Below are 27,976 nucleotides of genomic sequence, written 5' to 3' on the forward strand. Positions count from 1 at the left end.
CTGCACCAATCCCTCCTGCTCGCCACGCTGCTCTCTCAGTGGAGGAGCTTGTAATCCTGTGTTTTCTACATCAAGGGGATTCTTCTACGAGCACAAATTAATAATTTATTTATAGGCTCGAGTCGGTTACCCTGCATTGATTTACTTATGCTGCATCTCTTTTCATTCATAAGCCTTTGCTAGTCCCGATCTCTCGGATAGTGGCTCGCTGCAGCATTCGGCGTGGGAGGAAGCAGCAAACGTGCCTTTATGCACAAGGACGTGCTGTACACGACTCCGCTAGATGTGCGAGCCTGACTTAAACCCGAGGCTCCTTTCAGGATCCCGCTGCTCCGGCTCATCAGCGATGCTACCTCGGTGGGGATCGCTCCTCTCCTCTTCCCGTCTGTCCGTGCCCTCCTCGGCGCGGCTCCACGCCGGGATGCTGGGCGCTCTCGGCGCGAAGGGCTGAGCTCCGTCCATCCGTCGCCTCTCCGGGCTGTGTGACAGATGCTTGTCACGCAGCGCTGCCCTGCCTGAATTGGCCGGGTCCCCGTTGGGTGTGCGCGGCCCCCCCGCCCCTGCCAGCCCTGCCGAGCCCTCCCTAGCTCAGCCCCCGGCAATGTGCAGCGCTATCTTCTCGCCTCCCTGGAAGGGCTCAACTACACTTTCAGCTCCTCCAGACTTTCTCCGCTTTTCCCACACAGAGGTACCCTCCCTCTGGTCCAGCTCCTCCTGTGCCAGCCTCTCTGTCTCTGCGCTATCCCGTTAAAAGGCTGCTGCTCCTGCTCCACTGAACCAATGCACTGGCTGACTTGATCTGGGATGAAGGCTGGAGGTTACCGGCGAGGGAGAGGAGAACTCTAAGCAGCTTTCCATTTGCAAAGTGAGCAGTGATTGCAAGAAGACAGCCTCCCCAGTTGGAATCAATAGTCTGCTTTCTTGCTGCTTAAGGGCACTTTGGAGCAGCAGTAGGTCACTGAAGTAACTCCAGCACACTGCTGACTGCGGAGTTGTAAAGAACTACATGCAAGTGGCTGCAGTAGTGCTGGAAAACGCTTTGCTGTTACCAGGGACACAATAGTTTTCAAATAATTACAGCTTTGCTTCTGGTCCTCTCCTCTGATTACATAGAGAAGGGTCATTCTTTGGAGGGATGAGGATGGTGCTGTGATTTCTTCCAGTGTTGTTCTAGTGGAGGGGGTAAGGGTGGGGAAAGAAGCTTTAGAAGCAAAACCCCCCTGCTGCTGAATTCAGTTTTACTTCAATTTCCCCAAGTCTTTCCAGGCACAGAGAGGCATAATGCCAGAGAATCTGAATCTTCGGGCTTTTGGGGGTTTTTCCTTTATCTTCTGGACAGCTTTTAACACAGCCTTAGTGGATGTGGTTGGATCGGAGCAGCAGATCCCCTTGTCTGTGTAAGTGCTTTCATGCTATTGCTCTTAGGACCGTGTTCAAGGATGAGAACTCGACTGCTCAAGTTCTTTTTATATTGCAGATATTTGTCTGTTCAAGGCACCTTTGCTCCTCTCTCAGCTGTGTTTAAAGTGGTAGTCTTTAACATGCTCAGCACTACTTTAATTTTATTGTAGGAGTGTGTGTTGGTGGAGTGTGTGGCCACAGATTTTTTTCTTAAGTGCTTGTGTTTACTGAAGTTGATGCTGTTATGTTAACTCGTGAGAATTTCTCATTCAGAACTGTTCTGCCATTTTATCTGCTTCTTGCCTTTCAATGGGCATGTTATTTTGTGTCAAACCATGTTTCTGTACAAGTTGATTCTTTAAACAGCGCTGGTTGGGTAGTTTCATACGAGGCCTTACCTTAGCACAACACTACTTTGTGTTTGTGTTCATGCTTGTACTTGAACAGCTTTGCTGATGTTTTGCTGTGCTTGGATTCCTTAGGAGCTCTTTAATGCAAAATTGCTGGGATCCTTCTGAGTGCAGCTGAAGCTGTTACAGTCTGTGTTGCTTGCTGTGACATGTGTATTACATTTCTTCCTGTCTCATTTTTTTCTTCACAGTGTAAAGCTCTGGGCCTCAGCATTTGGTGGGGAGATCAAATCTATCGCAGCCAAGTACTCAGGTTCCCAGCTCCTGCAGAAGGTAAGGATCTCTTCAGTTGTAATAAGCAAGGTTATAACAGAGAAAATGGAGGCAGATATAATTTTTAAATGAATGGGTAGTGCTGTACATGCTTGGTCCAGGATCTATTTTTGTATCGCATACTAGTCCCTGGTGACTCCTTGCATTGCACTCCACTATCTGGAGAGTCCTTGATTAAACTGGTATTTTTTTCTTTTTGGATGATTTTTTATTAATATTAGAAAGTAAACTCCATCGTTTTGGTTTTTTTCAAGTCTAGGCTTCAGCCTAGATTGTAGGTATTTAATCTGGTTGCTGTATTGTGATGATTATGTGTCTGTGTTGAAACAGCTGCTTCTTATGAAAAATGTTAACTTCATTCAAGGAGCAGAATTTGTGCATATTGTATTATTTTCACCCTGTGTTGTATGAATGCAATTCACTGTACATGAGGAGGAGGCTGCACTGTTGTTTGTCATCCCTGCAGCTTTTACAATCCCATTATTCCCCCAACCATCTCAACCCAGTGCTGGGATGTATTACATCATTACAGATAAGAGGAATGAATGTGGTTATCTTCTTGCTCAGCTGCACAGCTGGGTAATAAGCTAGTGAAGAATTGTAAAAACTTGAGAAAAGGGTTGAAGTCTACACAATTGGGGCAGAGGGTAACGAGACAGCGGATTTGAGCATTAGGTATATATCAAGGTTTCTGAATACTCTGATTTAAATATGCAACCTATAGTAAAGTTCTGTATTGTAGACTATTTTTATGGCAGTTGTTGAAAAAAATTCATGAGACACTAAAGGGAATACGTTAAATATTTTAAGGCTGCGATTTTTTGGCATTTAATGTGATCCTTAAAATGCAATGCAAAACAGACTTTCACTGACTACAGAGACACTCAGTAAACCCATATGTTAAATTCTGCTGTTTTTTCAGTTTCAAGTAATGTGTTAAGTTGATTTTTTTTGTCTGATTATGAAGAAAATTACTCCTTTTAGTTTGTAGCACTTCTTTTGAAAGGCTTCTATATGTGTGAAATTATGTAACAGACAGTAGGTGTAACATTTCAAATAAAAAGCTTATGATATCCATGTAAATTCAAAGCAACTGACTTAATAGTTACTAAAGGCATGTGGCTTCACTTCAATATACTGGGCAAACTTTTATTTTATTCTGAAAATATGGACTTTCATTATTTGATATATTTCTAGCTCACGTTCTTTAATACATTTTTAGTCTTATATTTTTTATAAAGCATATGGACCTTTCAGTTTTGATTTGCATCTAATCAAGTATTATTAAAAGGCTTTAATTTTTTATTATGCCATAATAAGCAGGTACCTTTATTTAACTTTGGAACTGTTCCATGCACGGCTGTTTTTGCACTAATGTGCCTTGAAAAATAGCATCTACCAAAACTGTGTAACTCAACATGTACTAGAAAAATATGGAATATACTGTGCTTTGCAATTGTGCTAAAATCCATGAAGAGTCTGTATGAGATCCTTAATCATTCTTCTCTTCTTCAGCAGATATTGCTGTCATGCCTTCTGTAATGTGTATTTTACTTCTGAAGTAGCAAGATTTCTTCCTATTGGTTGTTATAATTGTAGGCAATTTGAAGGTAATAATTTTAGCTTTTCGTCAGCAGCATTTCTATTTCACTAAAAAATCCGTACTCCCGTTTTTGAAAGTGGACAGTGTATGTTCATTCCAAGCTACTTTGGTTTTGTTTTTTGCTTTTGTTATGATATTTCATTATAGAATGAAGGAAAGATAAAATGCAGAGTTGACAGGTATGTAGAGCATTTTTATTCCTCTGTCACATTCCCTATTTTTTATTTTTCTCTGTTTGGTTACAGTAGTTTCAGGAAAACTCCAATGATTTTTTAAAATTGCAAGTGTCTCTTTCCTTCTAAGCTTACTATTTCTTGCTGTGGCAAATGAGCCTGAATGACAGATAACTTCAACATGTATCTTTTTGTATTGTTATAAAGTCTGTTTCTTTTGTAAGCTTTTGTGAATAAAAACATACCAAACTTTCAAGTATTTTCAGCATGAAAAGTAAGTGGCTGTTGTCATAATAATTAAGGAAGTGGTAGCACAGGATGGCTCTAAATGCAAACGCTTTTTCTCCCCTCCCTCCTCACTAGCCAGGCATCAGGAATTCTTTTGGTATTTGCTGTGAGCTCTGAGTGATCAGAATCAATGTCTTTTTAAAGCCAAGCTTTCAACTTTTAGAAGCAGTGCAAATTCTTCTATTACTGGGGGAACCCATGTTTTCCAATTATGAATTAAACATCATTAAAAAAATGAAGATATAAAATGTCCATGTAATTATGTATCTGGGCAGTATAGATTTCTCAATTATCAGCTGCTCTGTAGTGCCATTTAGTTTAATAAAAGCTTGCTAAATGAAAAATTGATGTAAAGGTTACTTGATTCATTTTGTTAGTATATATAGTGAGCACTACTTTCAAAGGTACGGGTTTGAAATCAAGTCTTGATTGACACTACTGCCCAAATGTTTGATGAGTTCAGTCATTTCACTCATTAAAATTTCATTGAGCACGTGAAATACTCAACAAAGCAAAATTTTGCCAACTTATAGCTGTAAATATTGATTTAGTTACTACAGCTTTTAAGTCTTGCTGTACCATGAACATCAAATGAGTATCTGGCACTGCTGTCCTCTTGCCTTTAAAAACATATATAAGAATAGTTTTTCACTTCAAATTTAAAAAAAAAAAAATCTTGAGTTATCTCAAATGAATGTTTTATTATTTCATTGCATTATGATAATCCTTATTAAATATGTTGTTGTCCCATATATGGGATATATGGTTTTTCTGGAAATTGACTTCAGATTACCTACAGGCACTGTAAATGATTCAGAAAATAATACTAATAGTTCAGTAAATTATTTCAGAAACCACGATGACTTTTTAAGCAGAACTAGCACTTAAAATATAGCCCTTTAATGTTTTACTACTTGCTTTCAAACTGAAGAAAGGTGATTCAGAGTTCAGAAAAACAGAGAAAATAGGACAATATTGTTCCAAATTTACCTGATTTATGAGGTTTTTACAGTTTTCACATAGATTTGGTAGTGTACAAGAAGCTTCTTTGTTCTCTAGAGACATGCACGCTCTTCGCCTTGTTAGCAAGCACTGGTGAGGTCCAAGAATTGGCTCAAATTATATTTTATATTTTTTTCCTTAGGCTTTGAAAAGATATATCTGCCTTACTGGAATCTTGACAGTTCTGTAAACTTTTTTTTTTTTTTTAGTTAGTACAGTAGTAAATATGAGAGCATAGCTCGTTGGCAAAGCCACGTGTTGAGTCTAGGATGCAAAGCAAGGGTTACACACCAGGAAAATATTCCTTGCTTCATCTGCTACAGTTAGAATTTTGGAGGAACAGACATTGAGAGATGCCACTGTACATATTGCAGTGTCCATGATAATAGTATGTTTTCAGTTCCACACTGTTGTAGTAATAAAAGGGAGGCAAACATGCAGGTGATGTGACTTCTATTAATGCTGAAAATAATTGTCATTGCAGAGTAAAGGTTTTCTAGTATCAGTGAAGTGTCTGATTCTCTATAGAATGCAGTGTGGTCTATGTTGTCTCAAATTTCTTTTGGAGAGACTACTTTTTTTTCTTTTGCACCTATTGGTTCTGCCATTAAGGTTTCTTACTGAAGACAAGCTTGTTCAAGGCTGTCTCAGGTTTCCCTTATGTAAGTCAGTACTGGAGCCTGCCCTGTTGTGTAAGCACTGGCTGCAGGGCCCATCAGTCTCTAGTCTGCATATGCCTAATCCTTTCAGCAAAATTTTCATTGTGTTTTTCTCAAAGCAGGCTTTGCCATCAGTACAGCATTCCTGTTTTTAAAGGAAATTTTTTTCAGAATTGCATTGTCTTACTGACTCGATTTACCACATCTTGTTAGTTTCTCACAGCTATGGAAATGTCAGTGCAAAGCTAATATAAGAGGGTAATTTAGATCAATTAGCATTCAGCTGGTGTATCTGATTCCTGCAGTACATCTATCTTTAGTTTTGAATTGTGTAATAGTGACTTAAATTCTTAGAAGTTTAGTCCAATTATCTTGACATTAATAGCTTTTCTTTTATTCAACCTTATATTGGTTTCACTCTTTGTAGACAGTTTCTTTTTTTGAGACACTGCAACTACTGTTTTGAAGGAAGGGTCAGTAAGACTGAGATGTGTATTTTGAGGTATAGACATTGATTGTTTTCTTGGATAACAATTTAAACTTTTGCCAGCTGAGCTATTTTAAAACTGCTAAAATAATACCAATTTTTTTCTATCAAAAAGGAAGAAAATTATTAAAATACAGGTAGGCATATGGCTGAATTAAAAAAAAAAAACAAACCATCACTGCCACACTCTGCAAAACCCCAAACCATCAGCAGCATCACCACTGTCTCTGCAGCTGAAACCACCACTCCCCCCCCCAAAAAAAAGCCAAAAACCAAACCGAAACCAACAGAATCCCAACAAAACAAACAAGCAAACAAAACCTCAAAAAAACCCCAGTCCCCAAACTTAAACAAACACCAGCCATGTGAATGGTAGAGAGCTTACCAAAAGCTCAATTCAGAGTTAGCTCATTGTTAAAACTCCTGTTTCAAGAACTGAAATAAAATCAAGCAATAGAAATTTAAGAAATGTGCACCTGAGCATCTCAAATCATTTGAATTCTGATGATTGATGCAAATGATGTTTTAGAACTTGTGGTGCTTGAAACTCCATCCCCTTCAATTCAATTCTTAGTGATCTTTGGACTCTGCTAAATCACAAGGTTGTTCTCCATGCCAAATAGAATAAAACATTTCTGTGTGCCTGGGGAAGTATTTAATGTTGTTATCTGCAGACATAAAGATAAAACTTTGCTCAAGAAAAAGCAAACACAGGTATGCTACTAATGTATTAGATGGAAAAACTTGTGGGTCCAATACTAATTTTCAAGTTGAATATAGATCTGTAGAGGAAAATATTGTGGTGCTATCAAACTTCAAATAGTGCACTCTCAATAATAGAGAATAATTTTTCCTTGTTCCTTGTAATGAACTTCTGCCTTCTTTGAAGACATTGGAAAATTTTCTTTGCCTTCAGTGAAACTAGAATTGCATCTTGAATGATCTATGGTCTTAATTTCATCTCATGTTTGAAAGTTACGGCAGGAGTAATAATTTATTGGTATTGTTTTTAAATTGTAGTATAAATGAGCCTGGATATCAATCATTGTTTTGTATTTCTCTTTAATGAAAAGGGAAGTCCTGTTTTAAGTCACAGCAATTCATGCTCTTCTGCCATCAGTACTCCATATTTTGCAGTATTTTCTGCATCTTTCAGGGTTTTGCAAGCACAACATGATCCTCTTGCTTGAATCCTTGGAAGTAAATGTTTTGTTGTCAATACATAATGGAAATATGAGATGGCTTCAGTAAGTTTGATGCACGCATTACACTTCCAATAATGTCTTTTGATATGGAAATTATTGAGTGGACAATCCAACTGGAACACATATGATCTTGAACGGAAATGAATGTTAATTCTCTTGCTTAACGCATTTATGGTTGGTTGTTTCCACATCCTGTATTGGAAAATGCTTACATTTCAAGGTTAAAAGAGAGATTCTCCATGGAAATTATCTTGCCAGTGAAGGTATGTAGAGCCATGAATAGATGCCACATTGCAGTGGTGATTCACTTTGAAGCAACTGCTAATCAATACCCTACACTTTCAAATGTCATTACTGTTCTATAGGGTACATTTTTTTTTGTTGCAAATAATAAGTGGTTACACACTGTACAACACAAATGACATATGGGTAGGATAGACTGTATTTTAGGTTGCTGTGGAAGCTTCAATGAAAGATCTGAATGAAATACTTGAGTTAATTTGTTGTTCTCATGAAATACCATTTTGCTTTTTCTACATATGCTGTTTTTTGCAAAATTACATAGATGTTTTTATGAGCTTGTTTAGCATCTGCCAGTAAATTTTGTATATTTGTAAAGCTTAAGTCTTTTTTTTAAGAGTGACTTATAAAATTGGTGCAAGATTGGAATTTAAAAAAGAAGTCTGTGCAAAAATTCCAGGGACAGATACTTTCTGAAAGTATCCTGCCCTCAGATCTCTCTGGACTTTACAGATGGAATTATCTATCTTGTAGTTAACTAATACACTGTTGCTGAAGATGATGATATAAGGAGTGAGGAGACTGTGACTGGTCAAGGGAGACAGACTTGCTTGCACAGGAGTGTAAAGATGTTACAACCAGTGTGTCAGATTTAATCTGGGAATAGAATAGTAGACAGGAGAATACAGAACCCAGGGCTTAAGCTGTGATAAATCTCTCCTGCATAGGAGTTGGCCTCATACAGTCTTTAGGAGACCATTTGGATTACTTTAATGAGCTAGACTTGAGCTGACAGTGGTTACAAGCCAAGTCAAGAAGAAAATAATTTGTTTAGAGACAATGGTAAAATAAGGCTACTTCATCAATGATGCCCTTTGAGAATGAAGGAAGAGATTTGAATTTACCATGAACTTAGTGTTAGATGCATAACTGTATGTATTAAATGACATGGGTTCAAATATTGGACAAGCCTGTTAGTGTGGTGTATGTGTTTTAAATGTATCTTCAAAATAAGAGAATGCTGAAGCAGCACCATGACAAGCAAGTTTCTGGAAGAGGATGGTGGCTGAGGAAGTAAAGATAATAGCTGTAGTGGAAGATAATACTCAAAATGCTTTGCTAGGTACTTTGTATAGGAGTTTGATTTTAATTTTGCACATGAGGTTCAAATTTACTTTCTGGAAGATCCCTAACACAGAAAAAACACAGTTTCTTTCAGAAGACTCTTTCAAAACCCTATGAGAAATTGTATTACCTTGGCAAGAGTTTCAAAGGCAGAGATGGGCAGAATTGTTGCTTCTGTTGTTAAGCTGATCTATGGAAGTAGATGGTTGTAATCTTGTATAGGTGCCTTCAGAGAAACTGAACTCCTGGACTAGCTTCTTGTTGTATTTGAGGTTTCCTATTTGCTAGGAGCACAAATTAGTGTTCTCTTGTGTTGCTTTTCATACTGATTCCTTTTGCAGTTATTACAAGCAAGCATTATTCTCTTCACTCTCGACTGACTTTTTTTCCCCTTTTAGCTCCACTTTTTATAACCCATTACAGATATGCCAAGACACTGATTTACATAAAGTCGTCAGCAAATGAGGTAACAGATTCCAAGTGTTCTCACTTCTCCTGATATCTGTGGCTATGGTGAATATTGTGAGGGATGAGGAATGCTTTACTCTGAAGATTCATATGATCTGATGCATTTTACTTCCTCCCCTTTTCTGCCATATTTTCTGGTTAAATGGCTGATGTGTTTGATGTGACTATCTTGAATTTTTATAGAGAGCTGAGAATTGACTGGGAACATCATGTGTGATAAAGCATATGTCAAATCCATATTTATGAGAATAGAAATGTTCTAAACTGTAGAAAACCTTAAGCTAAGGTTCTTGCATCACACAGACAGAGGCGGACAACTGGTCCTAAATTCCAAAACACCTTTCACTCTCTGATGCAGACAGGTATGGTGTGTAGAAGGGATGATAACCTTCAAATAATCTAGAAAACTGGAGGAGGAAAAGAACCCAAGCTAAAAAGCACCCTAAAATAAAAATGTGTATTTCCTTTCTGGACTGAGGAAGAGAGTGTGAAGAAATATACATGGGGTAGGGGAGAGAGAAAAGAGGAAGGAGAACCAGGTCTGTTTCACTAGATGGTGATTTAGTTCCATAGGACAAGCTGTGCCTGAGCAAAACTAGTAAAGGCTTGGCAGGAAATACAGCAAGAAGTCTTCACATGCAGAAAACCAGGGATAAGAAAAAATATTTTCTCTGTATCCATGGAAGATAAACAATTACTACAATTCTCAAACAATTCTCAAACTCAAGAATTAGTTTTTCTTGTGATCAAAACATTTTTTTTTTTTTTTTTTCTTACTGAGAGAAGACCTGGAAAATTGTGGAACTCAGGCAAAGTTGCTTTTCTGAACAGGTTATGTAATACTTTGGGGGCTGTTTTTTTTTGTTTTTTTTTTTTTTAATTATTTTGGACAGTAAGCAAAGCAAGTAATAGTGTTTCTTCTTTGAGGTCTATATCCACTGTTAGGATTTGTGCTATTATTTCCATACGACTTAGCTGGGAAAAGCTTCCAACTTCCAAAGCAGAAACAGGTTATAGAACACTGTAATTATTGCTGTACAGGTTGGCTGAGCTCTTGCATTCTCCCCCCACCCCTTCTAAGCATACATTCAAATGGTCTTATTGAAATACATCTTTTTACCATAGAAGGATAAATATATTAAATATAAAAATTAAACATGGGCTATCTTAATCTATTTGACTTGAAGATCAAGAACCACATGGTAATATTTACGTGTAACTGCAAAGTCTGGGTGTAACAGAGCTTCACTAGGGCTTGTATGACAGTGTGATGTAGCTATGAGAGAGAAGTAAAGTTCTAGTTAAATGTAAACTCCTGGTTTATTCCTTATATACCTGCCACAGGTTCTAGTGCTTTACTGTCAGCAATAATCAGTATTTAATGGTTTGTTTTTAAGTCTTACTCTTGAGAAGAGTTCTTCCTAAGCACTATTAATGCTGAGATTTTGATTTTTTTAGGTAAAGCCTGTTTGATTGGTTTGGTAGAAACATCAAGCCATATAGGTTCTGGCAATGACCCTTCATCAGACAAGTGTTTGGCAAGTGGTTGTTTCTGGCCATTTGTTCTGTCTGTTGCGACTCCCAAAAGAACTATAAAGGGTTTAATTAAAGTGACCAAAACAATTTATAAAATATTAGAAGGCATTTTCTTTGTCAGAGTAATCACTCCTATTTGTGTTTTCTTTTTTCCTTCCTTAATATGATGTGTTGTTTTATTGTTGTCTTTGCCTCTCTCTCTCCTTGTCCTTTATCTGAACCACCTTACTTGGCTTACATTTGAATCTTTCTGTTGTAAAATGGGCAGATGTTCCAGAGAGAGGTTTTCTTCTGAGACTGGTTTCAGAAGTTTTGCATAAATCAGTTAGCAGTACAGGAGGTACTTAAAAGGGTAGCTATTACTATTTATTCCTTCAAAGTAGATTATGAAGTATTAAAGCACTCAAGTTAAGGAACTAAAAGATGCAAGAAAATTTTATTCTCGAGTCCATTAACAAAAGAAATAATATGGTGATCTAATCTGGTTTGTAAGATGGGGGATATAATGTGAGCAGTGTGGGTGTATAATGCATTCAGGGTATCAGGGCTTAACGAGTGGATCCTGATGATTGTTTCCTTAGTTAACTTGCTTATATTTATGACTTATTGGAGCTTTGCTCTTAGTTTTTAGGAAAGGGTGGAAATCACTTCTGAGCTTCTAACAGCCTCCCAAACTGTTTTTCATTGTTAAAAGTTGGGACTGACAGCTTTCCCTGAATTTTGTGCTGTTGGCAGGTTATATATGGTGTTTACACCATATTTCTGTAATGTGCAAGGCGAGTAGATCTCTGATTAATGTTTTGAATACAGTGATAATGATTTTAAAATTTTGATTGTACTCATAACTGAGACTTGTGTTTGGCATGAATGACTCAGCAAAACTGGTTCTGGATAAAAACCCTCTTCTTGCCCCTTCGTACAGCTGTCTGACTATCTTCTACTATGGACCTCTGTTTTAAATAATTTCTGGAATTGTGTAATAATTCATCCTGGAAAAAAGATTTAGAAGGTCTTTTAGCTCCCTGCTCAAAGCAAGGTCAATGCTAAAATGAGGATAGATTTCTTGGGGCTGTGAGTTCTAATCTTCAGAACCTTCAAGGTCAGAGATACCACAACCTCTTTTGTTCCAATGCTTAACTCTACTCAAGATAAAAACCCAGCTAAGCTGGCACTTCCCATTGCAATTTATGTTGCCTGTCTGTCACTTCTCCTGTTTGCACCTCGATAAATAGCCTTGGTTCATCTTCCTTGTAACCTTCTCGTAGGCATTGGAAGGCACTTCTCATTTCAGTCTTCTCTTAAGCCTTACTCATAAACAATATTATACCATCTCTTAGTTGATTCATCAGGCCTGAACACCTTTTCTGACACATTCTTTTAAAACACTTTGCACTAACATTACAGGCTACTAAATGGAATTCTCTGCTACTTCCTACTGGGTGGGCTTTTTTTCCCATGTGGACTCTCGAGAGTGATTTTCACTGAGTTAACTGTGAATAGAAGAAATATTTTTTATACCTTCCCCCTCCTTCCACCCCACCCTATGGTAATATGGCAATTTCCCTTCTAATCTAGTGCTAACCAAACCCTTTAGCTCCCAGTTGAGCCACTTGCCATTTTCTTTCACTATTAGCCACAGTATGTTAAGGGACTGTAACATTGTATAAAGTTATTTGTCAAACGGTAGAAGGTTTTATACCTTATAATCTGTTTTTACTTTAAATTATTCTGCAGTAGGTGGCCAGGAGCTTCTTCATGCTTTTATTAACAAACAAGGATTTGACTTGCTTTCCTAAAAAGCAGGCATCAAAGTTTATGCAGTCATGGTGTCTCTAGCTTGTTAGGTAAAAGCGCTGTGAAAATGCTATTTGGAAGGCATTATGAAAACTTTGGTCAGGGCCATGGCATATAGTCTTCTATTGTTCCTGTGGGTCATGTTTTAATGTTTGGCTATTCAATAGATTCTCAAGATTTTGTATGAAGCTAAATTTCTAATTTTCAAGATACAAAAAAAGGATCTACATACTATGGGTATTAAAAATCCGATGTGTTGGGAATACATCGTTGGTCACAAAACTAGATAATTATCTTCTAAAGTGACAAAGCTTCAAAGATGAAAAGCAGGGAATATTCAAACTTCAGCTTTACCTTGAAGCTAAATGACTATCATTTTATGACAGCTGTGCAAAATGTATGACTGCTGAGCTGTTTGTACCTGATGCTATCGTATTATATTAATAGAAATTTTCACTGATAATGAAAACTGGTAGGAGACTAAGAGTAAAGCTTTATGTTATGACTTGCAGCCACGGACTATCTGCATCCAGCAGATTTATTACCCCCTATGCACATCATGCCTTTTACAATATCTTCTGCCATTTCTTCAACAAAGTACAAGGATGATGACATAGATAGTATGTTTAAAAAAAAAAAGAAAAAAAGTCCAAGTTCTCACTTCAGAATTCCACCTGTCTTTACCAACTTATCAATTTTGCACAAAAAAATAGCGATGAGTTCTGACATCCCCCCTGGACTTTTCTGTAAAAAACATTTTGAGGGGAGAATATGACAAAAAAACTGGAGCATTTCTCTTGTCCAACTCAGATATTAGCTTTCCTAATCAAAAAAATCAATTTTCCTAGTTCAAAAAATTGAAGTCCAGGCTGCAGCCTGAGATTTAGCTATATCTGGCCTTCTTATCCTGGGTCTGCCATGGGTCTGCCATAACTTTCTTGATGGTTTGCTTAGGCCAGAATCTTCAAGGCCAGAATTCAGTGAAGCCATAATATTGATTTAACTTGATATGCTTTAAAATAAAACTTTTTCACTGCTGAAAAGATAAATGGTTTCCCATAACAGTCTAGAATAACTAAAAACTTGATAGAAACCTTTTTTCTGCTTTTGATATTTGGTGTCTGTGGTTGGCAATAAATCCCCATATGGCATTGTGCTGGCAAGTCAATTAATTCTTCCTCTGCTTTGAATACAACGTGAGATTCTATGCTGATGTCAGATAGTAGTTCTCAATTTTGCATACATTTTCTTCTTTATACATTCTGCCCCATCCTCAATACAACTTTCTTACTAATTTCCACAAAGCTACATTTTTGCACTATTTTCCCCCCTAGGTCCTTCTAGATTGACATTTTCTGATTTCCTTCCAGGTGAGTTCAAACAATAAGTCTTGTTATAGGGTCAAATTCACAAATGGAAAATTCAGTTATATCTGGAATCAATTTATCTTTTTATGGATAGCTGATTATTTCTGTGTCATAGTAACCACAGAAATTTATTTTCTGGGTGCACTTTCTCTCTGTCCTTTGTGCTTCCACTTGTTCATAGCTATTGCTTTTTTCCTTTGGAAATTTTTACCATACTTGCATTTTTTTCAGTGCCTTGAGCAGGTGTAATCATAATGCTGCAGTGAGGATGTGGTCAGTTGGAGGAAAAGATACAGAAATAAAATGAGTAATGGCTCAACACGTAAATATACAAGACTGGGGAAAGGATTCAAATACAAATAAATAGTGTTCTTAAACTCACCTTTTCATGTAGCAATGAAATTTGAACTGGGATATCCTGGTGTGCCTTAAACACTGTGAAACTTAATGGAAAGAGGAGGCTATTATTTCTGCAGAATCAACCAGCATCCTTAGTTGTGTCTTGGATCATTTGTTCAGGGATGAGCTGGGGGGAGTGAGACAGGATTCCCCCCAAAATTAAATGGAAATCTTCTGCCATAGCAGGGGAGACAAGGTTACAGCATCTTTCTGACAAGACAAATTGCAGGGAGAAGTCAGTATCAGGAAGCTATTGCAGTCTGCTCAAGGAATGGCTAAAGGTTACAGGGATGTGCAAGGGGTAGTAAGATGTAGAGGAATGAAATGCATTGGGAGTGAAGAAGCAAAATGACAAAGTCTGGTTTTTTTTCTGTAGTTTAATACAACTTGAGAGTGCATTTGTATGAAAATTGGTCAATATCTGTATTCTGGTAATTATTTTTGAAAAGTATACTAAATATTCATATTAAAATCATGAGCCTCAGTCCAAGTCAAGTTTGCTGTTTTGGAAATGCAAGAGAATTGCAGGTTTTGAACAATTTTGCAAAAAGTTAAGAGGAAATCTTGTGTTAAGAACTGCAAATTTGATTTCAGGAAATATACATGAAATTAGTGCCATAATTCTGGCTTTTGTTTTCACTGTTGCTTAAAATTTGAACACTTTAACTTTTTTTAATTAGGCATTTGTCCTGTTGAAATACTTTACTCTATGCAGGTCACTCCAGTGTAAGAGGAATAGAGTTCAACTACATTCATAACCTGGCTCTAATCCTGTCTAGTCCACCCCAAGCATGTTATTAAATTAAATATATGTTTGTTCAGTAGAACTTCCTCACCATTACAAGATATCTAGGGAATTTTGTCTGAAACAGTATGGTAGAAAACAGCATTATATGTGGTATTTGGAACATCTAGTTGTGTGTTGGAATCATTCAAGTGTTAGTGTACAGAATTATTCATGGCCATATTTATCTGATTGCAGACTATTTATCCTGGTTTATAAATATACAAGAGTCATATAACTGAAAACTCTAATTATTCTGAACGTAATTTATCAGACAAAAGCAGCTGCTAACTCAGCTCTTCTCAAGAATCTTCATCATTATGCACAACCTAAAAAACAGGGTCTTGAAAAGTGCAACATACTTCATATAAATTCTCTATTTGATGTCTTGCTCTCAAGAGTCCAGTCAAAGCTCTGGTGTTCTGGTGTGACAGAGGAAGGAAAACACATCCAGGCAAACTGTGCTGTGCCTTGCAGTGCTTGAACTTCACTCACTTAAAGCAAAGGTGTCAATATTGTAGGACAACTGTAATTTGGCAGAGATGATCCTTCTACATCTTAGTTACTGATTGAAATGTCAATATGTTTGCTAGCAAGTTGGTGCAGTCATTACACTAAATTAAATTATGCTCCTTCTGCTTTAGAAGCATCCAAAAACCTATGGCACTGGGGTTTGTCCCTGGTGGTTGATTGACCTTGTGCAAATACATTCTGATTCATGTCTGATTCCATATTTATAGAGATGTGGAAAATTATGTTTACTGTCTGCAGTTTAAAAAAAAGTTTTAATGATGACTTGTATGTAACATTCGCTTTTTTTTGTGAGTGGGTCTTTTGGTGTGATACGCTTAGTTTTGTAATTTTGCTGAGGTTTAGGGTTTTTTAGTTTGTTTTTTTTCATTTTTTTATATAAAATTACATCAAATACCACATACTAGTGTGTATTGATGAATGATTGATATAGCTGACTGAACAGATCAATTTTCTGTAACTTCCCATTATAGTAGCAGTACTGTCAAAAAAAGAACAGTCTTAGTCTGGGTAGCATGGCATCTGTTTCCAAAGGCCATTCCAGAACTGGAATGAAAACAAGGTGTGTGCAGGATTAACATTATTACTTCAATTTCATTTAAGACTAAACTAATTACCACAACATTTAAATTCACATCAGTTCAGGAGCAATTGAGGCAAATGTAGGCAAGAGTTGCTTTGCTTGTTGATATGAATGGCACCTCTGTAGCACTTACTTGGCTGAAATAAGGTCATTTTTGGTAACAGCATGCATACTTTTCATTGAAGAGTGCATAATGTGTTGATTAGCTCAAATATTGTAAAAAGAATGGCTGATTCTGTGTTGCCTCTCTAGGACTGAAGTCATGACTGCTTATGAGAAAATGTAAAAAAAACTGAGGAGAAAAATTGCTGCTGGACTTGTTAGTTAAGGTACATGCAAGACAAAAATAACTCCCACATATATCTAGTAGATATAAGTAGGTTTGTGTCTACTATGATTATGTGTCACCTTGCAAGCCTTTAAACCAGTACTTAGAACACTGATTATTGTATAAATTGCAAAAGGATTGGATCTGCAATCTGGAAGTTTTCTTTTTATATTCACGAAAATCATACACAGTAATGAGACTTCCATCTGTAATGAGACTGTATTCTGTTGGAAAAGAGGTATAGAATGTGTGAGGGTGCAGTGTTCCTTAGGCTGGAAAAAATGCTACTCTTTAAATATGCAGAGTAATTATAAAGCTCCTTGATGGCTTCATAAGTCAAGCTGCTATTTATTTTAACTGCAAAACTGTACAAACTTTGCTAATTTTTACTTTTTCTCTTCGGTGAGTAGGAGGTTAGAATTGGAGTGTGGTTTTGTTTTCTTGCTTAATTGCTTAAAAAGTAAAGTAACTGGACTAAAATCCAATTTCTTGTTGGTGAACAATAAAATGAGATTTTCTCACCTAGTGATTTCAGTGTATGCACTCTATAATCCTTCTGTTCATTCCCTCCCAGAGTAGCTGGAAATCCCTCTGTGTCATTAACTCTTTTCCTTCATTATTTCATGTATGAGGAATTGCTTTTTTTTTTTTTTTTTTTTTTTAATATGTGAGTAGGTTAATTTACAGCTCATCGTCTACCTTAAGCCTTTATTTTTCTTCTTTCTGATACTTTTTTGTTTATTCCCTCCACTCCCACTCCCCTGTCCTTGCTTTAGAATTCTGATATTATTATATATGTATTTTATATATTGCTTTTTCACATGCAGCTTCTCTTAATCATGTTTTCAGATTTAGTCCTGTGTATTATCCTAAAATTATATGTGTGAATGTAGGAGAAGTGAAGTCATTGATGAGTTCTGTTCCATTAGGACCTTCTCAGTTCTTTGAAATATCACAATACCTATCTCTTGAGAAATGTAATATCTGACCTTGATGTACATGGACCTCTCTATCTCTACCAGTCTTATTATGCCATTTAAATGCCTCTTGCTTTTGACTACATGTAGTCTAGAACTTCTTGCTTGTCAAATGAGATATGGTTTGTAAAGTAGAAATTATTTTCTACTTGTTCATAGAGATTATTTTTTCCCTGCTGTTGCCCTAACTTCATTCTGTAATCTCTAGTGCCCTGTGGATACTTCCATACAAAGGAAATTGTGGGAAAAGTAGTAAGATATGAATACATGTTTTTCATTTACCCTTTTTTAAGCTTTACAGAGCTGGAATAATTGTTCAGGATACAAATGAGGGCAGACAGGGAGGAGTGGGAAGACAAATATTATTAAAGGTAAATTCTAAAGTTCTTTATAATATTCCTTATTTCTCATATGTTTCAACCAACTTCATAGCAGTGGCTTCTTTAGTTTGATGACAAGGCTATGGGACTGTGGGACAGCTAAGTCCTGTTACTTTGTGTGCCACCAGGTCTGCTGAGTGATCTTGAGCACATGATTCTGTCCTTCATATGTTCTGTGTAGTAGCAGAACCTTTGAGACAATCCAGCTCAGCTTTATGTTTTAACAGTTATCGGGCACTCTGCATGTACTGAACAGTTGCATAGGTTCTATTTGAAATTAGTTCTTGGCATTATGCCTACAGCTCTGTTGCCAGGAGGATTGCAGCCCCTTCCTCCAGGATTCATTCAGAATATTCCTGTCACCTATTGCTACTTGCTACAGAGCCCACAATTATGCTGCACTAGTTCCAGGTTACCCCAGGTAGTTCAGAGACCAATTGAAAGTCTGTTTTCTTTTTACAACTTAAATTTGCTTTTCTCAAGAGTTCTTCATAGTCTTGCTTTGTTTAATTCTCTCCCCTCTATTTGTATAGGTCATACTGTGTAACCACACACTTGGTTAAACATAGAAGTATTTTAATGTGTAGTAGTAAGGTTTTTGAGATGTAAAAAAAACGCCATTTTGTTATATGTAGGAAAGATTAGTTTCATACTAGAATAGTTTTTCTCCTGTTTCATAAATTTTTGTATTTGGGTTTTTTTCTCCTCTGCAAGAACCTGTTTTTCTGGATCTCATCTGCAAAAGTTATACTTGGTTTTGGATAAAACTTTGAAGTGAAAAAGGGTAACCATTGTTATTTATTTAGGATGCATGTTGAAGGAATTAAAATGTACTGATAAAGAGAAGCAGAATAGGATTGTCACATTGCAATATTCTATTTCAAAATCAGTTAAGAACCCAAGTTGTGCTTGTGAATTTTTGTTTTGAAATATTGTTATTGAAAATAGTATTTATGTGTCTGAGGAAAAGTAAGAAACAATACGGAATTCCACAGAAAGGGGAATAGAGGAGGAATAAAATTATCTGCAATTGTAAAGCCTTACAAAATGTCTTTTCCTTTAAATGGCCATGGCTGCCATTAAAAGCAGGTAATTGGATCTGCTTCTGTGAGCAGCTGTAACAAATCATATGACCTTGAGCTAATTATTGTGCTAAAAAGGGGTAACAATCACTTGTATGGTTTTATGCCTTTCTTTTCATCTATGCTTAAAATTTCATTTTAAAAACTAGTCACCTCTCCCATGTACATCTTAAACTTTCTCTTATTGATGCTGACTGAAACGTTTTACATCATACATTGTATGGTGGCCTTATGCCATCCTTAAACAAACCAAAACCCAACAAACCAAACCCCCCAGACCTTCCCAAGATCTCAGATCTTGTACTCATATATTAGTATCATGTAACTGTATCAAGCATCATGAGGTTAGATAGAAAGATGTAAGTAGTTAGAGCCATTTTATCGTACCTTAATGTCTGAGATTGTCAAATTTATGACTGAGTGCTGCCTACCTGTGTTGTCTAGACTTTGTTTCTTCCATTTACATAGTCTGTAAAATCAAATAATGGAACTGTGATATGATTCCAAGGTTGGATATGGGTTACAGAATAAACCTTCTATTTATTTTTGTAACCTTGACCACATTATTGGAGAAGAAACAAAATAAGCTGATGGAAACAACCCTGTACAGATTCCCCACCCTCCCATGTGTTCAGGACACTTTCATGGGTTGTTCTACCTGTGCAGAGATAAAAATACCCAAAAACTGCAGCAAGATGTGGTACTGCAGATGGTGTTTGTCCAGGCGTGAAGATGTCTCCCCAAGTCTGGTCTTTTTGGAATGAGGAAAGATTGTGAAAAAAGATTTGCTGTGTTTGTGCTTTGTAAGGATTTCCTGGTAGTCCATTAGGAAGCATAGAAGGAAAGGAAAAAGAAAAAGACAGGAGGTGAAATTGGATACCGTGATCTATTGTACAGGCCAACTAAGTCTCTTGGTTTTGACTTTCTTGGAGCAGAGTGTATTTTTGCTTCTTTTAAATAATCTTCTGGATTCTTTTATCCTTGGAAAGAAAAATTCCATTGCATATTAAAATATTCCTTGAAACTCCCTTACCAAAAAGGTGTTGCATGCTTGAAAACAAAGAAAAATGGACAAATCCTGAGTTAAACTGGTTTTTCTCCATGCACATAGAAAATTTTTCTTTTTGCTGCTTGACACTGGAATTTTGCAAGGTTTTTTCAGCAAAAGTAGCAATTACACTGAAAAATCATGAGCCAAGAAACATTCTAGATATTATGTAGACTGAAAAGGTTTTAATCCAGCTGGATATAAGTATATTGATTTCCTCTTAAAAGAAAAATACTGAATCCGTAATTTAGAAATTGGTCTACCTTTAGCTCATTCAAGGTGTTTCATTTGGGGGAAGTTAATTTATTTAAATTTGTATTATTTTAAAATAATGACTATTTAACCTAATTTCCTTTAATGTTTCTGTTAGCTTAATGTGTGGAGCCAGGCTTCCATATTCTTCAGTGTAAATACTTGACATTAATATGGTTTCAAAACTAGAATTTGAAACTTGCTCAGCTGAAGGAGAAGGCAATATTCTTCATGTCAGACTTCTCTAAGCAAAGTTACTTAAAGTAGCACTTAGAGATTTGATATTACTTTATAGTTAGTAGAGGTAGTATTATTAATACAGACATTTTTTAATTAATACAGATAAATTTGACCTTTTTTTTTTTTTTTTTCCTTCAGGTAGGGGAAGAGTAGAAGGCATTAACTACATATGCTTTTCAATAAAATGTCTATGTATGTCTGAATACTCTGTAGGAAGGTCTCCAGCCTGTGGGGTTTCCCACACCAGCATTGCTGGAACTGTACAGATGACAGCAGGGAAAGGAACAGTGTGGTCAGTGCCATGTTTGGCTGCCACTGGATGTCAGAATGATGACTGGACCAGTCTGGGCTCATATCTATATATAACAGTAATAATTAAAACCAGAATGAACCATACTAGACCATAAATGCTAAAGAAATAAACTAACAACAAAAAAACCAAACCTGGAGAAGCTCCTTTCCCCAGAGCAGGCAATGAAAAAGGTCTTAGGTTTACTTAGCTGGTTTTGTTGTTTGAGGTTTTTTTCCCCCAAAGTTTACTAAACTACTGAATAGAATAGTAATTAGGTACTTACATCAAGAATCCAGTAGAAGTGGTATTTTAATAGTGCTAAGCTACTGTCTAGGGAACTGCATAGCAGAGCTGCTCCAATACCAAGGGTTCAGGAGTAAATAGTGCTAAAAATCCTAAATGCTAAAAGTGCTAAAAATGAGGGAGACGGGAGGGCTGCCTTGTCTACCCCTCAGCAGCACAATTTTGAGGGGTATAGTTACATTAAGTTCTCGTTTGGCTTGGTACACAATTGAAACAAATTCAAATCAAAATACAAAACTGTAAAGAAAACTTGACTTGTGGAATTGTTTTCCTACTGAGGTCAGGGATGTAGCTGAACTTGGAAAGGAGATACTGGGAAAGGCAACAATTATGAACGAAGGATGTCTCAGGCTTGGCATTGTAGCCTGTGCAGAGGTTGTCATATGAGTGGCCATGTCTCTCTCAGTAAGTCTGCTCAGATTGCTTCTGGGGTCTTTTCACCCCCAACACGATTGAATCAGAATATATGGTAAATACTCAAATATTTTTTGATTAAAACTTTAATCAAATTAAGATTAAAGTTAGATTAATATTAAAATTTTAATAAAATGCTGATTATTAATGACTTATCACATAATTTTCCATGTACATGGCCCATTCCATGTCAGGTCTGTAGACAGGTTGTTTCTGAGGATCTGAGTGTTGCTTAGGTTGTTATTTCTCATTCCTTAAGCTTGCCAGTTCTGAATCTGGGAATGGCAGCACTTAGGCTGTGGTTTTAAGGCATTTCTGTAAAAGTTCCCAAACCTTTTGGGAAAAGACTCTTAGGGAATAGCCTGACTAGTTGAAAGCTATAATGTGTTATTTTGATTTCATAGACTGGCTAGGGTTGGAAGGGATCATCTGGGTCCAACTCTCCTGCCAGGTATGATCCACATGCCACTGGATCAGGTTGCTTAGAACCCCATCCAACCTGCCCTTGGATACTGCCAGTGGTGCGGCTTCCACTACTCCCCTGTGCAATGTGTTCCAGTGTCTTACAGAAGTACAGAATTTCCTTCTAATTTCTAATGTAAATCTCCCCTCTTCAAGATAAAACCATTGCTTCTTCTTCCCTTACCTGCCTGTGCAAAAAGTTCCACCTCAGCTTTTTGTGAGCCCCCTTCAGGTCCCGGAAGGCCTCTGTAAGGCCACCTCGGAGCCTCTGCTTCTGCAGCCTCCAGATTTATTTCAGATCAGCTGAAACCTTTGGACTCTTTGTTCTTGAATCTGAGTCCTTAGCTCTTGAAGTTGACCTAGTTGTAGGTCATCTGGGGATCCTTGTTAATTTTGGTCCTCTGAAAAATTTTAGCACCGTCATTTATTTTTTTGTGTGTTTTGATTGTCTAAATTTTCTTTCTTTCTTTCCCTCCCCTCACTTTCACATCACACTTCACCTCTGTAAGAGCAACCCTGTGTGTGTTACAATCATATATTTGTAGCTGGACTGTTCTTGCCTATCTCATCAGGACTCTTCTAAGGTTTAGGGTCCAAAATTTGAAGCTTTACTTTTAGAAGTGGGGAGTGCAGAGGATTTTCTCTAAGAGCAGACATGTTCCTCTTTCTAGGCGTAGTTCTCTTCCTTTTTTTCCCCTCTTTCCAAAAGGAAAATGTATTTCTCTTGTAAACAGTTGGGTTTTAGTTAATCAGCTGATACTAAAGATACACTAAGTGCCAGAAGGCATGAAGTCACATTGGGAATCTTGGATTCACTGCCTGCAGTAAGGTTAGAACCTCAGCAATGAATCGTTGGTGTACAGCTCTTAATTCAGCCCATGCTTTGTCTATGAGCAGGTTCTTACTTGAAATCCTGAAGTTTAAGCCTTCAGACCTGGAATCAAATTAATGTAAAAAAAACCCCGTCAGCCCTGCTTCTTTCTGGGTGAGCTTGTTCAAAAATTTTCTGCATTTAGAATCCACTGGTTTTGATGTGTTTCTATACTGAGCCTTTCTTACCTGGCTGGAGAAATTGTTATGAACTTGCAAGTTACAACACTTGTAAACGTGCAGAATATCTTTTTGAGCAAACTGATCAATATTTAATTTTCTAAACTTTCATTAATCTATTTGGATTCCTCAGGATAACTTGCCCTCCTTTTCCTGCTAACAGGATACACATTTCCAGTCAAATTATTCCTTCTTTCAGGAGGTTGGTTCTCCTTAGCCAGACTTTTAAGCAGCCTATCTCATCTCAACTTTTAAAAATTAACCATTTGGCATTTCTCCAGTTGCCTGAACATCTTTTATGATCTTTTTCTTTCCCCTTCTTCTCTCCTTTTTCAGTCCTGGCTAGTGACTGTGGAATTTGACAATTTCTGTCTTCAGTACAAGTGAAAATACTTAGAGACACCTTCAGTGTCCTGACTCTACTGAGCTAACATCCTACTTCTCAGATAAGGTATAGACTCAGTTTCTGTCCCTGCAGCCTTCTGACAGGCAGCAGCCTCAGAGCAGCTGTGGGTCTGAACAGCGTGGTCTGGGATCTGTTTGTTTCTATTCACGTGATTGCTTTGGGAACCAAACTGCCAGCATCCTGCCAGGCTGAAATCCCAGCCACTGGATTAAGCTGCTGAACTGGATAGGGCTGCATACGGAGCTGCCTGGCATGCCTAGGAAGGGGACATCCTCTGTGGTCCCATTCTCCTGCTGTGTTTTCAGGTTTCCTGTCTGGACATCAGGTCTGAGGGCACATCCCTCTCTGTGGGTGTTTGGCATTATGACTTCTGGGTGTTTGTCATGAAGTTTGTTCTGATGTTTCATGAAAATGGATGCCTGTATTTTATTTTTTCCCTCTAAGCTCAGATCCCCTTTTAGTCACTGAAGAATCTGATGACTGTAGGGTACAGACAGAACCTGAGTTTGAGTCTCTTGTCCCTTTCCTTCTTTTTTAGTATCTCTACAGATGTGCTGATACTTGAAGGTAACCTGCATTGCTATTGAGATCTGTTTCAATAAACTTGTTACTTTTCAACACAAAAAATAAAAAAGTAACAACAAATCCTGTCCATCTCTTACCTGTCTGTGATTTGTTACCATTAGGAATAATTAAAACACCTTAAGAATATTTAGTTAAGCTTTGACTTGAAGTAATTGCATGTCTGCTTTTCTTTTCAGGACTGCTAAGCCTCATGTGTAGAGTTTCCTTAGAGCCCAATTCCATCTTGTTTCATGTGTTATGGGTACTTTATTTCCTTGAGTCAGGAGAAGCACTTTAGCTCCTGACAAGGGCACAAGGCAAAGTGTTTTAAGAAATCATTACCTGTTACATGGTTACAGCAGACATGCACTCAAAAAACCCCATAGCACTAGATCCATAATAAACTTTTATTAGCGTGACCTATTTAGTAGTTTTTACTTCTGAGAATAGAACTTAGGAGTAGTGTCACTTTATCACTGTGAAAACGAGAAAGCAATTACACAGCCTTTAAGCCATTGTATTTGGAAGTTTTATGTGGAATGCAAGACTTTTTAAGCTTAAAAAATGGGAAGGAATTTCAGAAGTATTTTTATAATGGTTTGGGTTTTTACTGTGGAACTTCTTTTGTTGCATTTACTATTTTTTGTCACAGGATGGCAGCATGAGTAAGACCCTAGGAAGGTTATAGCTGTGAGGTTTTGACATTTTTTGAAGATTTGTACAGGGTCACCTTCGATGCTCTTCAGGGGAAGGGAAGGAGGAGGAGATCAGGTATAATTTTGCATCCTAAAGACTGTGGCTGACTAAGCTTCCAATGCTTGTACATCATCATGTAATGTGAATAGTGAATGTGAAATTATGATGGGCTGAAGCAGATCAAGTTTTGATTTGAAAGATGAAGTTTTTATTCAGAGCAGATTTTTAACTTGTTTTCTATATAGTAGACTTTTATAACATACATATATTATATATTTTATTTTCCAGATTAGAATCTGGGCTTCATTTTAATATATGAACATATACATGCTTGTATAGTATTTAGAAATCTTTTTGTTACTGTGTTAGAAACTTCTGGCTTGTGAGTATATTTCATAAAGCATATGTCTGAACAGAAACAAATGCCTGTATCCCTAAATTCCGGCGAAGCTTAGGTTATTCTTAGAACTTCATAGGACAAACCTGTTTTTTAGATTATTTATTTCATCATTGGTTTAACCAAGTCCTGGGAAAGAATTGTCACAAAATTAGTGGTTTGTGTAGGGCAGCTATTACTGCTAGATATCCCCATGTCAGACACTGTGATTGTATCTCAGAAATATATCATATTCCTAAAAATATACATAATCCTGTCTATCTTCTCATCTGAAAATACACCTTTTTCTCAGATTAAGTGATTCTTGAACAGGTACATGGGTTCTGATTTGTACAAAATTATGCATCGACTTTTCTTGACATCCATTTCCTTAATTCTTGAAACTGTTGTCTAAAAAAGGTAGGATATTAATGGAGAGAAACTGCCTTCTCTTAATGACCTATTTCTGGATTTTACTTTTACTTAAATCTAAATTCTCCAAGTTTTAGTAGCCTTAGCTTCCTCTGAATTTATATTCTCTGCTGGTTTTGTGTCATTCTTAACCTTTATATTTAGGAGCTTTATGACTGAAGATTCAGACTCCTCAACACTTGTTCCAACTTCGAGAGTTATGAAGAAAAATCTTTTAGTCCTGAAAACTCTCTACACTATGGACTGAATTCTTCACCCTGTTTCCATACATGATTTCAATACAAAGATTTTAAGACTCCATGACAAGGTGCTGGGCACTACAGAGGTTCATGGCTTGGATAGAGAGAGCAGACTGGGTTCATTTGTGCCTGCAGGAAGCAATTTCAGCCTGAAATAAAAAAGAGCATTTCCCATTGTAGTTATACAACTTCTAGAATAGCTGTGACAGTTTTACTGATTAAGCAAGTGAGCATTTTCAGCTGTGTTCACAATAAGAAAAACAGACTTGTTGTCTCATGCAATCTCTTTTCCTTTCACATTTTTTTAACCAGAGATGAATGAAGTAAATCTCTCTCTCTTTCTTTCTGAGAAACTTCTGAGGCATCTTTAAAACAAACAAAAAAACCCAACAAAATGTTTTTCTTTTATTCCTTTCTGCTTTGGGGCTGTTCTCATAACTTTGAAATGGGGTTACTCTAAGCAAAAAAAAAAAAAAAAAAACCAAAAAACCAAAAAACTCTGTAGTTCCTAGTATTTATTTATTCCAAATAAGTGTGTTTCCTAAATAGCTATTAGCAACAAAGGCAGAATGGTGCAATACAGTAGGTGGAGATCTACTTATGTTCTTAAGAACAAGAATTACAATTAAAGGGCACTGTGAATAGAAGGGAGGAACTGGTGAGGGGATGTTAGGCTTTCTAGGAGTTTTGGATGATACATGAACAAATATATCAATTAGTGGGACTATGTAACTTGTCTTCCCTTTCAGGCTTCTTTCTTATCTGTAGGGGCAAATGAAGATCTGATAATTTTGCTGTAAACCACTTAGAGTTATTATATCCTCTCACATAAAGCTACATCAGTCACAAAGCTAACAATGTCTTTGATCAGCTCTTTGGTGTTGATTAGTTGCTTTCCTTTTGGGAATTGTTGGGCCCTTTTGAAAGTATCAAAGAATTCTACAATAATCTCCAATCCTGCATCAGACTGACACCCCTTCAGCTGCAAAGAACTCTGCATCGTCCCTCCAGATGCCTTCGGTGCTGGTTCTGAGTCTACTGGAGAGTTCACCACACATCAGTACAGAGCTTCTTTGCTATGGCTTGGGATCTAGACAAAGTTGCTCTGTAGTGCTCCCAGCTGCCAGTAATTTTTGGAGGCTTTAACTATTTTGCTCACTTTGCAGATTTACATTTGCAAACTCTATTACTTTGTCCGTTTTATTCTGTGAGTGGCTCATGTCCTCCTTATTCATTTTCTCTGTATCAAGTGCTATTTCAGCTCTAATTTGTTTGACGCTCTTGCTAGTGGTATATTTGTATTCACAGAAAAACATGTGAACAATTTCATCTATTGATGCTGTACAATGTGCCTATTAGATATACAAGTAGCAGTTGAATATATCCCCCAACCATTGTTAGGCCTCTTCAAATGATAATGTGGCCACGTTCCTCTATGAGGCTGATGCAGCATAAGAATGAGTCTGCAATCTTCAAGGATTTGTGTGATGTGTTAGCAGTGACCAGAAATGGAAAGTAATTGCTCTCCCTTACTTATGGAGTGAGTAGCAGAGAATATGTGTGGTTTCATTGTGTTCAGTAGTTTTACTTGTAGATGACAGTCCCGAGGAAATCATACCATTGCACTTCAACAGGCTGTGCTGGGGAGCTCATCCTTTTCCCATGAGCATTTTGTGAAAGGAAACAGAGCAAAAAGCTTTTGGCCATTCTCCAGATGTGTGAAGTGTGAAGTGTGGAATCAACCAGAGAGTGAGTTTTGAAGTCTCTTGTTATTCTATACCAGCTACTTCACTAAAAATGGCTTTATTACAGTGCTACTTATGGAATGATAAAAATACATACACAACTCTTCTTATTGGCTGCTTTTTTTTTTTTTTTTTTTTTGTTTTACAAAGCTACTTCTGCCTATTTGGGAGAAGTATGAGCATAAGGAGATCTGATTTCAGACCCAGGAAAGAGAAATTATCCTTATTTTGTCCTTTTTTGCTAAAGACTAACAGTAATTAGTGATATTACATAAAGGGATCTCCTTGCAGCATAACTTGAGAGCTGCAAAATCCATGTTCTGAGATCCCCTTGAAGCCAAGAACTAAGAGTGAAACTTGTT

The 27,976-nt window shown here is 37.0% G+C and overlaps 1 protein-coding gene across 2 annotated transcripts in view; it reads left to right on the plus strand.

The window, feature by feature from the left end:
* Window positions 1-582: 582 nt before the first annotated feature.
* CACNA2D3 (calcium voltage-gated channel auxiliary subunit alpha2delta 3) overlaps window positions 583-27,976 on the plus strand; it is a 383,322-nt gene continuing 355,928 nt past the window's right edge. The window contains exons 1-2 of one of the 2 annotated variants that reach the window (XR_011728222.1): window positions 583-1,397; window positions 2,003-2,084. Coding sequence is in view for 1 of the 2 variants with exons in the window: in XM_071755835.1 (XP_071611936.1) it covers window positions 1,282-1,397; window positions 2,003-2,084 (198 nt within the window). In the remaining variant the exon portion in view is untranslated. The remainder of the gene's footprint in view (window positions 1,398-2,002; window positions 2,085-27,976) is intronic. The other variant, XM_071755835.1, reaches the window with a different exon arrangement.

The sequence above is a fragment of the Heliangelus exortis genome, chromosome 12 (assembly GCF_036169615.1).
Source record: "Heliangelus exortis chromosome 12, bHelExo1.hap1, whole genome shotgun sequence".
NCBI lineage: Eukaryota > Metazoa > Chordata > Aves > Apodiformes > Trochilidae > Heliangelus > Heliangelus exortis.